This window comes from Schistocerca cancellata, chromosome 2 (assembly GCF_023864275.1).
Source record: "Schistocerca cancellata isolate TAMUIC-IGC-003103 chromosome 2, iqSchCanc2.1, whole genome shotgun sequence".
Taxonomy (NCBI): domain Eukaryota; kingdom Metazoa; phylum Arthropoda; class Insecta; order Orthoptera; family Acrididae; genus Schistocerca; species Schistocerca cancellata.
This window is the reverse complement of record NC_064627.1, coordinates 585,915,252-585,929,637: the sequence shown is the minus strand read 5'-3', so window position 1 is coordinate 585,929,637 and position 14,386 is coordinate 585,915,252. Positions and strand designations below refer to the sequence as shown.

The 14,386-nt window shown below is 43.3% G+C and overlaps 1 protein-coding gene across 1 annotated transcript in view; it reads left to right on the top strand.

The window, feature by feature from the left end:
- LOC126156694 (putative SLC9B1-like protein SLC9B1P1) overlaps positions 1–14,386 on the top strand; it is a 110,055-nt gene that overhangs the window by 88,583 nt on the left and 7,086 nt on the right. The window contains exons 8-10 of the mRNA XM_049916327.1: positions 4,713–4,874; positions 9,708–9,851; positions 9,941–10,042. Coding sequence (XP_049772284.1) covers positions 4,713–4,874; positions 9,708–9,851; positions 9,941–10,042 — 408 coding nt within the window. The remainder of the gene's footprint in view (positions 1–4,712; positions 4,875–9,707; positions 9,852–9,940; positions 10,043–14,386) is intronic.

Genomic DNA, 14,386 nt, shown 5'->3' with positions numbered 1-14,386 from the left:
AATACGATTGTTGAACCATTGGCTTCCAATATGCGATGATATGTTAATATTGATGATATATGTCTTTTTTGTTCTTTATAGCTGAGTACGTAAAGTGCTGTCTGTGGATTTCGTAAGTATATTGATTCCCTTCAAGGTGAAAGAAGAATTGTGGTTTGTGTAATTTACGTGGCTCTGAAATATTATTGTGGTAGTCAAATACGAGCAGCTTTTCAGCAAATGGAGAATGGAACGGAAATATGGATCCTTTTTGTAGTCTTGATTGATGTTGAGCCAAAGCCTAAAAAAAAAAAAAATTATTCTGCGTTAATACTTGTCCTAAAAAAGCGACGTTTATGTGTTTTGCTGATGCTGTGAGCATTACAGCTTACTGTTTTCGCTGGTGCGGGATGCACTGCAGCCTATATGATTTGTACTGAGGAAATTTCCCTCTTCAAGGTAGAGGATGATTAAATAATTTTGATTATGGGAACGAAGGAAAGCTTGGTTTAAGGTAATAAGGATAAAGCAAAACATTTGTCATTTAAACTACAGGAGGATTCGGATCTTTTGTGTCTGTTGTAAGTTCAATATGTTAAGATGATACTGTTTTACAGAATAGAGGTGACCACAATTTTGCCATTCATGAGAAATGAATCCAGAATAACCACCACAGGCGAAATAACTGATTTGGAAGCGAAAGGTAACGTAAAGAAGGAACGAAATCGCAGCAAAATGGGTAAGAAAATGTAATATAACCTGTATAATGCAAATATTTTTAACCTTCTCAGAGTCATCTGCGTGATTAATTGTTGTGATAACGTAATTTTAGGTGAAATTTTCTTACTGTTTTATGTGTGAATATATGAGTATGATAAATGTATAATTGCGAGTCTCTTTTCAGGTGTGCGAACTGGTATAAATGTTTTGGCGTGTAAATAACCATTGTTCTTTTTAATGTGTATGTTTAAGGAAAGTTCTCCATATTTATCATGTGACAAGACGTATGCCGCGAGCGTCAAGAAGAGGACGAATTAGAACAATGTTGTAGTGGTATATACACGGTGTTGAAATAGCATTGAAGTAGCTTATTGGCTTAACTAGTAGTGGATAGAAGTAGAATATTGAGTAATGCATGTTTATGGGTAGTTAGTTCGTAGAATAGACAACAGGTGTGCATGTATGTGTGTGTAAATAACATGTGAACCCTATGCTGTCCTGACCTATACTTGCACAAGGCATAATCCTATTCATTTTAGTGAATTAATAAATAGCATTTGATTTATTAAAACGTAAGTGAACCACATTAGTGATGTGGATTTAAATATTATATTGTCAGTTCATTTAAATTTTTATTTTTATACTGCCAAGTCATTTCACTTTTATTTTTTTTACATTGTCAAGTCATTTAAATTTTATTTTATATTGTCGATTCATCTAATTTTTTTATTAAAAAAAATATTAAGTCTCACTTTGTTCTTAAAAATTGTGAAAGACAATACTAAGTGGTATTATGTATGACATTGTGTAACCACATAAGAATGATGAAAAATTTCTGTGAATGCAGTTGAGAACGTGAAAGCGAACCGGCAAAACTCTTAAGAGACAGCGGGAGCAGCCGGACTAGTTGTAAACTGGCGGGTCTCCCAGCAGGACACGCTGTCAGCCAGGCCACTTTGGGAGCGCGGCCGACAACAAAAGAAGGTACGCGGCAAACACTTTCCCTTGTACCTGGAGCTAATGGGCGGCCGCCCCGGGCGACCCTTCCTCGAGGCGATGACCTGAGATGGGCGAGCGGTCCACCGCGCGGAAATCCATCTGCTGGCAACGCACCACACGCACGCGACCGTGACGAGACGGCCGCGGTGAAACAACACAAGGGGCGTGGAGCCTTTTGACAGGTACTGCCCAGAGAAACTTGCAGACGTCAACGACGCCTATCGACATTTCCTGATGGATGCCTACTGTCAAGCGACAGTAAATCATGGTTCGATGTTCTCTGGTCGCTAAGGGTGGCACAAAAGAAGAGCCATTAAGTGTCATCCTTGCCCAGGAATATCAAACCGGCGAGCAAATTGAGGATAACCCAAGAATGTAACAACACAAAGGGCATGGAGCCTTTTGACACATACTGTCCAGAGTAACTGGCAGACTTCAATGACGCCTATCAACATCTCCTGACGGATGCCCACTGTCAAGCGACAGTAAATCATGGTTCGATGTTCTCTGGTCGCTAAGGGTGGCACAAAAGAAGAGCCATTAAGTGTCATCCTTGCCCAGGAATATCAACCTGGCGTGTCAAACGAGGATACCGCACGAATTTGACAACACAAACATTGAACCAAATCGAGATGACGTGACACGGGAGAAACTTCATGAGAGGGCAGAGACGGCGGGATCGCACGCAACAGATGGACAAAAAAATTCCTACTGACAGCTGCGGCGACGAACCCCCCCCCTCTTTCCCCTATATTGTGCCTCGGAACAGTGGAAGTACTGAGTGTGTCAGTGAACAGTGATTATACGGTTCTTAGTCCAGTGCATATACGTGTGTTTCTGTCAGAGAAACTCTGACTCGTGTGTTTTGCAGGAGTTCGATTTATTGGTGTTTATTAGACTGACTCTTGTATTTTGCAGGTGTTCTATTTATCTTTTTTAGACTTTGAATCTTGTGTTTTGCAGGTGTTTTATTTATAGGTGTTTTTTTGTTTTAGATGTTGACTATTGTACTGTTTTATTTATCAGTGTTTGTTTTTGTGTGATGTATTAGATTTGTGATATATTGTTTCGTAAATTCATTGCTGTGGCATTGCTTCGTTTATCAGTCAGATAGCTTTTTATTCTCATTGAACTGTGATCGATTAGCCTTTGCATGGGGCATATTTACTGTGAGGAACCCCTTAAGGGTAACAATCACATAATTATTGTAGTTTCAGTATAATGACACAGTGCTCATTGTTTGCTAGCTAATTGAAATATAGTAGAGTGATTAAATGAGTGCCACATAGTTATTTTAATTCTACAAATTATTAGTTTTATACGATATAGAATTTTTTTGCGATAGCCACTTTGTAAAACATGTTTTTTCTCTTATCATTTTGTTGCTTTTGCAGATTGTGCATTGTTATGTTCTGCTTTTTAATACCGATGTTATTTGATGTTCTTTTTTTTAATTGCTGTGGCACCTTTGCTATTTTCATAAATTTTGGTTGTTAATAAACAGTCATAAATTTTCCTGTGATCAGTTGGCTCTTGCAATAAGCAAATACTGGTGAACTCCATAAGGGTAACAACCAGAAATTGTTTTCATATTAATGACACAGGAACCATTGTTTTTACTTGCTGACCGAATTAGGTCTACACTACCTTTTAAATAGGTGTCACAGATTGTGTTCTTTTTTTTCTGTTTGAAATTGGTAGATTCTAAAGATGTGTTGAAATTATTGTGTTTTAGCAAGTAGCTGGTGTCCTTTTGCCTTTTCTTTTACACTTTTGGTTTAAGTAGGGTGTGAGAAGCCTGCTTGGGAATGTCCTAGCATGGCCAGAAAATTCCCTGCACAGTCTTTTCCCGGAGCGTTGGGGTTATGAAAGGTCTCTGTTGGATTCCTTTCATGTTTAATTTCTTAAATCTGTTGCCATTTATGGAATAAATTCCTCTTCTAAATGTACTGTGGCGTTTCTGACTATCTGGGAGGAGACTGAGCAGTGGAACGTGTTACTTTTACACATAAACAAGAACGATCTATCACACTACTACACTTTAAAGCACAGTTTATATGTAATTCTTATATGTAATTCATGTCACACAGTCTCATACAGAACCTACATCCGCTTTCTTTTATATACTGTATATGATAAGATACTGTCATCCCCCTTCCCTTTTGTGTGAGAGGATGAATGAGCGTATGTATTTCTAGTTGCATGCTTGAGGGTAGCAGACAAGGCTGTCTGCTAGAGAACAGTAGGACCAACATCGGAACAGGTAGCTACGCTTCCTAAAAGCAAAGAGGTTTCTATCCTTAGTATGGTCCTGTCCGTCCGTTGTCATGTTGGTATAGGAAGCTGCCCCTCTGGCCACTTCCGTTGGTCTTTGAGAGCCACCCTCAGGAAGCACGCTCGGCAGTAGGGCAGTTGCAGTGTGGCCGTGGCGAGCGTCTGAAGTGGTAAGATCTCCGGCTAAGCGCGTGTCTGTTAAGTCCGTAGGACAATGGATTTCTTAAGTTCAGCCTAACTGAAAATTTAATCACCTTGATTTCAGGTTTAGCTCTAAAATATCTAATGCTATCTTAAAGTGCAGCGGAGTGGAATTCTCGTGTTAAATTCAGATTATTTTGCGGTAGTTGCTTTGTTACTACTTTGTGAGTAAAGTGGAACCACGTGTTGATCAGTAACTCTAACTAAGTTCATCAATCTTAAATCCGAATGTGCGTGAGATTATAACGTCTCGTCTTGCAAGAAGCAAGAAATGAGCTAATTCTGTGTGTATGTTGGTAAGTTTCCTATTAAACAGATCATTCTCTTTGTGAACAAGTTTCACTTCATTTCGCAGCCAGCACTTTTCAGCTTTTTGTTTCGGGCTGATTTATATTTGTTGCTTCTCATATTGATCTGGTTGTATCTGGGAGTGATGCCCAGATGTCCCTTTTCCTTGTTGAACTGTAGGTTAGTCAGAGTTTTGAGGCGCTTCACTTTCTCGTGTTTGTAACGCGACTGTCGCGTGCGCCATGCTGCAGAGGTTCTGCGTGTCGCTGCGCACGTGGCTGCTGCTGGCGGGCGGCCTGGTGTGCGTGCTGGGCTCGGAGGCGGTGGGCTACAACGGCGCGGGACCGCTGGGCGCCACCGTGGCAGGCTTCGTCGCCGCCGCCGGCTGGCGCAGGCAGGGCTGGCCCCAGACCGTGAGTCTGCTACTACCGAACTTCGCAATGCTTTGCAATTACTAAGTTTATGCGGGTATTCGATACACGTCCTAATCTCCTTCTGTCCTCTTCCCCCTCTCTCTATCCCTGTCCTCCTCCACCCTCTCTTTGCCTTTGCCCTCCTTCTCCCCCTTCCCCCTATATCTGTCCATCGCCTTCCACCCTCTCCCTTTGCATCTCTAACCCACCTCCTCCTCCAACATCTCCCTATCCATATACTCATTATGCACTACTGGCCATTAAAATTGCTACACCACGAAGATGACGTGCTACAGACGCGAAATTTAACCGACAGGAAGAAGATGCTGCGATATGCAAATGATTAGCCTTTCAGAGCATTCACACAAGGTTGGCGCCGGTGGCGACACCTACAACGTGCTGACATGAGGAAATTTTCCAACCGATTTCTCATACACAAAAAGCAGTTGATCGGCGTTGCCTGGTGAAACGTTGTTGTGATGCCTCGTGTAAGGAGGAGAAATGCGTACCATCACGTTTCCGACTTTGATAAAGGTCGGATTATAGCTTATCGCGATTGCGGTTTATCGTATCGCGACATTGTTGCTAGCGTTGCTCGAGATCCAATGGCTGTTAGTAGTATATGGAATCGGTGGGTTCAGGCGGGTAATGCGGAACGCCGTTCTGGATCCCAACGGCCTCGTATCACTAGCAGTCGAGATGACAGGCATCTTATCCGCATGGCTGTAACGGATCGTGCAGCCACGTCTCTTTCTCTGAGTCAACAGATGGGGACGTTTGCAAGACAACAACCATCTGCACGAACAGTTCGACGACGTTTGCAGCAGTATGGACTATCAGCTCGTAGACCATGGCTGCGATTACCCTTGACGCTGCATCACAGACAGGAGCGCCTGCGATGGCGTACTCGACGACGAACCTGGGTGCACGAATGGCAAAACGTCATTTTTTCGGATGAATCCAGGTTCTGTTTACAGTATCATGATGGTCGCATCGCGGTGAACGCACACTGGAAGTGTGTATTCGTCATCGCCATACTGGCATATCACCCGGCGTGATGGTATGGGGTGCCATTGGTTACACGTCTCGGTCACCTTTTGTTCGCATTGACGGCACTTGAACAGTGGACGTTACATTTCAGATGTGTTAGACCCGTGGATCTAGCCTTTATTCGATCCCTGCGAAACCCTACATTTCAGCAGGACAATGCACGACCGCATGTTGCAGGTCCTGTACGGGCCTTCCTGGATACAGAAAATGTTCGAATGCTGCCCTGGCCAGCACATTCTCCAGATCTCTCACCAATTGAAAACGTCTGGTCAATGGTGGCCGAGCAACTGGCTCGTCACAGTACGCCAGGCGTATCAAGGTCGTTATTACGGCCAGAGGTAGTTGTTCTGAGTACTGATTTCTCAGGATCTATGCACCCAAACTGCGTGAAAATGTAATCACATGTCAGTTCTGGTATAATATGTTTGTCCAATGAATACCCGTTTATCATCTGCATTTCTTCTTGGTGTAGCAGTTTTAATGGCCAGTAGTGTAGTACACGAGGCATGAGAGAGAGATCTTTCAAACTGCTGGATCTGTGAGAACAGTAGCTTTAATATATCGCGCGGTTTCAAGTTACGAACAAGAAGGATTATAAAGTTAGCTGTAAACACAGCTTTCCTGTTTACTATTAAAAACGACTGCGAGAAGGAAAACAAAACCGCACATTTTCACTGCACAGCTTAGAATATTCTTTCTCGCAGACGGATTAACAAAAAGTGTTTGTTGTGTAACGTGTCTCAGTTGTTCGAGTAAGGTTCACCCAACCGAATCCTTCCTTGAATTTGTGTGAATTGGAACAAAACAATTTCAGTAAGATCATGAATTTATTGAAATGAAATAAACTGGTGGTTTAAGCTGTGTTTTGTCTCTGTCAGTCAGCCCGTTGATCGAGAAGGGTTCATCCAACCGAATCTTTCCTTGAATTCGTACAAAAAATTTCAGTAAGTTCATGAATTAATTCAACTGAAACAAGCTGGAATTCATTCATTTCGTAATAATTTGTTGGTGTTTTTAATGCGTTCATTGCAGCACTTCAAGATGAATATTTTTTGTCTCTTCGTCCGAAGAGACAAAAAATATTCATCTTGAAGTGCTGCAATGAAAGCATTTTTTTTTTTTTGCGATTTATTAATCGTCACTCGGAATGCAAGGCGAATCGGAAACTAGAGGCGTTTTTCATACAAAAATATCATCCAAATTTCCGACTTTTTCGGTGACTTTTCCAAAAACGTACCAACCTTGTCTTGAAAATTGCGAGAACAACAACAAAAAGTCAGCCACATCTATTGAGCAGTTCTCAAGTGATGATCTTTCGTACATGCGGAAATTTTTATTTATTTAGATTTACTTTCCCCGAGGGTGGTTGAGCTGGCCGCTCTTCAACCTGTGAATAAAATATTACGAAATACACAAAAATATATCGACAGGAAAATAAACTATTATTTTAATTTTGATGTGATTGGTGAGGTATATCGTCTTGAAACTTCATGAGAACAGTTTCTAAATGTAAGCGTAGGCTTCCGCGGCCGTTGTCATCTTCAATAAAATTCTTCAGGGTATCAGACCGCATCGTCATAATTTAAAATGCGCCAACGTTTCGGCCAGCGTTGCAGCTAGCCTTCATCAGGGCCTTACGTTAAACTGCTAAATGAAACTCACTTGGTTCCTTAAATAGCTGCACGAGAAAACCGTGTCGTTACTTGATTGGCTGTAAAAGGAGGAGGAGGAAGGGTGAAAGGTATGCTTTATTGGTGTTTCCTCAGGGACAACCCCCACTTAGTAGTGGTACAGGCAGGTAAGGGCAACGCCACTGTAGTCTTGGACACAACTGATTACAACAAACGAATGGAAGATATTCTCGCAGAACCTATCTACAAGAAATTTCAGGGAGATCCGACGGCCAAGGTAATCAAAACGACGCAGGCACTGCTCAAGCACTCTAGAATCAACTTCGACAAGACCAGAAGATTCATCCCGCAAGTGACACAGGCACCAAGGATAAAACCGACTTCCCCTTAAGGCCCATAGTAAACAGTATAAATTCGCCGACCTACTACCTAGCGAAAGAACTGGCACCTAGGCTCCGACACCTAGTGCATCAAACCGAGTCCTACGTTAAGGATTCCACTTACTTCGTGTCTCTCCTAAAGGAAATGCGTGTTACGGACCAAGATCTGATGGTTAGTTTCGACGTCAAATCCCTATTCACGAATGTCCCAGTGTCAGATACTGTGAACATCCTAGAAGAACGCGTGGCACCTAATATATGTGAGCTTGTGCGCCACTGTCTGACGACCACCTATTTCAAGTGGAGAGGTCAATTTTATGAACAAATTGACGGTGTAGCTATGGGCTCACCCCTATCGCCTATCGCAGCAGAAATCTTCATGGAGGCATTTGAGGAAACAGCCCTCCAGTCCACACCATTACGTCCAAATTGTTGGCTTCGCTATGTCGTTGATACTTTCGTCATTGGCGCCCACGGAGAAGAGGAGTTACAGAACTTCCACAAACACCTTAACCAACAGCATAGGAAAATTCAGTTTACAATGAAAACAGAGAAGAATGGGGTGCTGCCTTTTCTCGACGTGGACGTTTATCGAAAACCTGATGGTAAACTTGGCCACAAAGTGTACAGGAAACCAACCAGTACGGACAGGTACCTCCACGCCTCCTCCCACCATCACCCCACGCAGAAGAAGTCCGCCCTGCACACGCTAACGAAGAGAGCGTACAGGATAAGCGACGAAGAACATCTGAAGACAGAACTTGAACGCCTCAGGTCCATCTTCGGAACTAATGGCTATGGGAAGCAGACGATAGACAGCACCATGTCGACAAGGGAGAAGACTAATAGGGAAGAGGAGAAGGAGGCACAGAGCATTGCTGTGTTACCATATGTACAAGGGGTCACCGAACGTATTGGCAAAATTCTACGAAAAGCCGACATCAAACCAATTTTCCGAAACAGAAACAAAATATCAGGCATGCTCGGTTCTACCAAGGATGCAGTTGACAAACTACACACAGCTGGCGTGTATGAAATTGGTTGTGCGTGTGGATTAGTGTACATAGGTGAGACGGGACGTCCGATTAGCACAAGGCTCTCGGAACTTATCTGACCAGGTCACAGTTTCCTAGTAGTCTAGATTCCAGCCGATATAGTTACGAGACCAGGAAAGGCGCGGCAGGCGATGTCGTGCTGTCAGCAAATCCACTCGCGTCAGTCATTGGCTGTCATAACCCGTGAACGTCAAACTTCGCCGCACAGTCCTGACGGATACGTTCGTCGTACGTCCCACGTTGATTTCTTCAGTTATGTCACACTCTGTTGCTTTTCTGTTAGCACTGACAACTCTACGAAAACGCCGCTGCTCTCGGTCGTTAAGTGAAGGTCGTCGGTCACTGCATTGTCCCTGGTGAGAGGTAATGCCTGAAATTTGGCATTCTCGGCGCACTCTTCACACTGTGACTCTCGGAATGTTGAATTCCCAAACGATTTCCGAAATGGATTGTCCCATACATCTAACTCCAACTACCATTCTGCGTTCAAAGTCTGTTAATTCCCGTCGTACCACCTTATGGGTACAAATACAAATAACAGCTTGCTCAATACACTGCCCTTTTATACCTTGTGTATTCGATAGTACTGCAATCTGTATATGTGCATATCGCTATCGTGTGGTTCTTGTCACCTCAGTGTAGCTGCTGCAAACGCTTGGACATACCGCTGTGGCGTTCCTTATATCGATGAATGACATGAGTTTTATTCCATTGCAGAGCCCTGTGTCACAGTCCTTCAAAACGATCTGGGCATTCTTCCAACCAGCGCTGTTTGGCCTCATTGGTGCGGAGATCAACCTCTTTGAACTGGAAGGGGATCGTGTCGGACTCGCCATAGCGTGTTTGGCTATTGCCCTCACGGTAAAGTGAAAGTCTGTTGAGCAGTAATGTGCTGAGCTCGTGTTCTGTAAACTCCGGTTGGCCGACATCGCTGTGCTTTTCTGTTTCAGTGCCGAATCCTCATTTCCGTCGTCATTGCTTTCGGCGCTGGCTTCAACGTCAAGGAGAAAACGTTCCTGGCGTTTGCATGGTTGCCGAAGGCTACTGTTCAGGTATAAATCAGAAATAGTTAAAGGATATTGAAGTATAGTACAATATTGGCTCGATAATAAGCTACCATCGCATACATGCGGCACCCCAAAATTAGAGGAATAAATAAAAAATGAAAAACAAAAATCGCGCGAAAATAAGTCGCACACATTCAGAGGAGTACAAGTACCACAAATTTACTTGTACTTGTATGTAATACTTTGGTATGTACCGTAAACATTTGCTCTACCATAATTATGTATTACACTGTGGCACCTAACATGCCGGTACCATATTCTGTCATATTCACTTTTATCGCTATTAGGACCGGTATTCACATTATTGATATCACTCTTACTACCATCATTTTCTTCATTCTCGTCCCTAATATGCCATACTCGCTGCTATTCGGTGCATTCGATATGCAGCATTTCTTGAATCCCTTGATGATGGACTTTGATTATCTGGAGGCCTACGAAAGAAGAATCCGTTCGCACAGAAAGATAACGATGGCTTCTTAATCTTACCAGACTGTTTAAGGGCATGGTCTTCTTCCAGGAGCCAATCTGAACACATGTTTCGGTGGCTGTACTTGAATGGCTTACTTTCGAACTCGCCTGGCACCTGCACTTTTGAAGTCATTTCTCTGGTATTACGACAAGATCTGTCTTTTGTGCAGTAAGTTTATCTTTCACTTCAACAGTTAGATTCCCTTTAAGGCATTCAAAATTAACATGGCTGTCTTAGAAACCAGTGCCCCATGTTTGCGATTACAAATAGTAAACAGCCAGTCAACTATTAGTTACGTCGTCATCCAGCACTTTGCTTGGCAGCAAATCACTGATCCCTTAGAAAAGTTTTCTTTGGGCATAGTTTTTCTCGCCAGAATGACGAAATGGGGTAGCATTCTCCCATGGGCCAACATAGGCCAACATTGGCCAGTCCACACTTTCTTCCAGCCTCATTGTTGGTTGTGGTTTTGGTACAAAATGGCTCAAATGGCTCTGAGCACTATGGGTCTTAACTTCTAAGGTCATCAGTCCCCTAGAACTTGTTGTTGTTGTTGTTGTTGTGGTCTTCAGTCCTGAGACTGGTTTGATGCAGCTCTCCATGCTACTCTATCCTGTGCAAGCTTCTTCATCTCCCAGTACTTACTGCAACCCACATCCAACTTAGAACTACTTAAACCTAACTAACCTAAGGACATCACACACACCCATGCCCAAGGCAGGATTCGAACCTGCGACCGTAGCTGTCGCGCAGATCCAGACTGTAGCGCCTAGAACTGCTCCGGCTACAGACACTAGATGTATTGTTGCAAAGCCCAACCTAACTTCTCGAAGGTGAAATCTGGAAAAAAGTGCGGCTTATTTTCGGCCCAGTAAGGTAATACTTAATTTCTTTCTTTTTAAAGGTCCACATATACTGTAGTAACAACTGCTTGAAACAAACTGAATATTAATCAAGTTTTTCCACTCATCAGAAGTTCTGTGTCGCGTACTATAAGAGTTCGTTTTACAGCTTCTGTAAAATGTCACTGTCGTTTCTTCTGTATATTATGGCAAGTACCAGTTTACAATCGTGAAATGCGCGGGTGATTGTGTAGTAGTTCTTACCTGCTTACTCTCTGTTCTACAAGGTTACTGTAACGCTTTCCTAGCATTACTTTTCATGTGTCATACTTCATCGTTTAACTGCTCTTTATTTAAGAGTTTCAGACCATTCAACCAGTTCACATAATGAGTTACCTGAGCCTTTTGCCTTTTTAGATGTGAATGGGCGGACACTTCACCCTAAAAAAAAATTAATCACTAGCTCTTTGGCAGTTAACGCAAACCGGATAGTAGCTATTCTGGTAATCCCCTGATAACCATACTGGCTTCCCCAGCACCTGTCGAGACTTTTGGACCAATCCTGACATTGTACTTCCAAGGGTGTGTCTTCGAAAGTAACCTCATAGCCGAATTCATCCCTTTTCAACCAAATGGCACCTGTGGCGCCCCTAAGAGTTATTCTTGCAACATCACACCAAAAGAGCATAAGGACACACAACCGTTAACTACCTTAATGCTACCACTAATGGCACACTAACACAATTCACAACCACACTCTGCTACCACTGTGGGGCGCTTTTAAACTTGCCCCAAGATTCAAATGGTTCAAAAAGCTCTGAGCACAATGGGACTTAACTTCTGAGGTCATCAGTCCCCTATAACTTAGAACTACTTAAAACTAACTAACCTAAGGACATCACACACATCCATGCCCAAGGCAGGATTCGAACCTGCGACCGTAGCGGTCACGCGGTTCCAGACTGCAGCGCCTAGAACCGCCCGGCCAGCCTGGCCTTGCCCCAAGAGAATCAGGCAATGTTACAATAAGGGGGCACAAATGAATATAAAATCTAACAACACAGTAGTCCTTCTGAGTTCATTCATGTTACACACAAGGGAATGAACTGAGATAAACAAATAACAATGCACAGTGAAAACATAAAAGATACTCAGTACCAGAAGTCATCCCAAAACCAAATTCCAAAGATACACGACCAAAGCCAACACCCTACTTAACTGTAAACAGACAAAACAAATTCTCAATGAAGCCAACGTTCTACACATTCCGCAGCACACAGAATATCAGAACGGTAATCAATAAAATCCCTTGGCACATTTCCTTCAGCCAGTACTCTTTCAGTTGAAAGCGGCCGCTTTGTTTTTCAGCGCGAAATCAATAGGCAACTCAAATAGGCCAGCCCTGCCTCGTTCGTATGCACTACAGCCAACACTTACTCCTCTAACTGTAGTTCTGCAGCAACCAGCACTTCACTCCTGGCATCACTGCATTCCCTCGGTTTGCTAAGCCAAGCATCGCCGCTGCTCGTGCAGAAACAGTGAGCCTTGTTGACAGCAAACGCCTATCAGCCTTGGCTGTCCGTCTGCCAGGATACCTCTCTGCTCCACCACACGTTTCCCGCTTCAGGCTACAAGCTACCAGAAGTGTTCCATTCGCTAGCCGATTCCCTTCTGCCTCTAATCCACCGTGGCCACCTGTTGCCAACCGGTGGTTGCCTTGTTTGGCTCTCTTCGCAACATCTCATGTATGTAACAGCCACATCCAACTGAACACTCACCGCCAGCGCCGGGAAAGACAAATGTGCATCTCTTCACGGCATAGTTTTGAACACCATAACACCAGAGCAGTTCCTAATTTCTAAATCTTCTAGTAATTTTAGTAAATCTGAAAATCCTGATGAATTGTCTGAGCTCGTTTACCGTCTTTCAACAGCTTGTACAGTAATTTTATTTATTCCACGTTAGTCTCTACACATCGTTTTGGTAAGTTTCTAGACAGCACTTCCCGATCGTGCAAATTTTCAGTATATCTGCGTCATCTGCGCCTTCATGTGTTATCTCTCATCCAACAGTAATGTGGTGCCGTTTGTGAACAGTCCGTCTTCTTAACACGGTTCCCATGTGTGCTTTGTAGGTTACTGTCTTTATGTTATATTGATACAGAATTTTGCTTAATATTATTTTCTGTGATGACAGTCTTTCCCGGTGCAGTATTATCTGTCTCTCTCAGTCAGTCAGATTTTCCTTTGTTTTATGATGTCATTTCCAAGCGACATGCACACTGCCACACAAAAAAGTGAAGCACTCGATTGCGTAGCTTTTTACAAGTACACGCCTTCAGTTGGATGCAAATGCTTCGCAGTTTCTTGAAATAGCTAAAATTGCCACTAGAGTGCGTTTAGTGCTATTCACATGTAGTTTCGTTACCACGCCTGATAGGGTATACGGTGCAGGGTGGGGAGAATAAAAGTGGCCAAGAGAACAGGGTTCCAGTGTACAAAGAAAACCCAGCAGAGGACAGGAGATATAGTACTAATCTGACCATAGATACTGTTGAAAGTGACCACTATTCGTCTCTTGGCACTTCTGGGCCCTGGTCAACAAGTTGCTGAAGGCAGATAGAAGCTGAACTGCTGGAATTGCTGCAATCTCATCCCAAATGTTCTATTGCAGTTGTTGAAGACCACGTGGATTGTTGCGATACACCTTAGACTTGAGGGCTCCCCACACAAAGTAATCACACACTGACAGATTAGATGACCTGGGTGGCCATCTCCACCCCTTTGCACAACTCTACTCACACTGACACAGCCCGCTCTACAGTCTGAGTCAGAGTGGATTAAATGATGGGCATACATGTCGTGTGGTTACATGCGTACATTCGCGTCCAATCGTATCCCCTCGTCCGGTCCACTTTTATTTGCCCCACCCTGTATAAGAAGTGTGAACAGTGTCCCATTTGTAGGCTGCCATAAACACAACAACACAAATGGATGCATTTGGAGTGTCGTATTG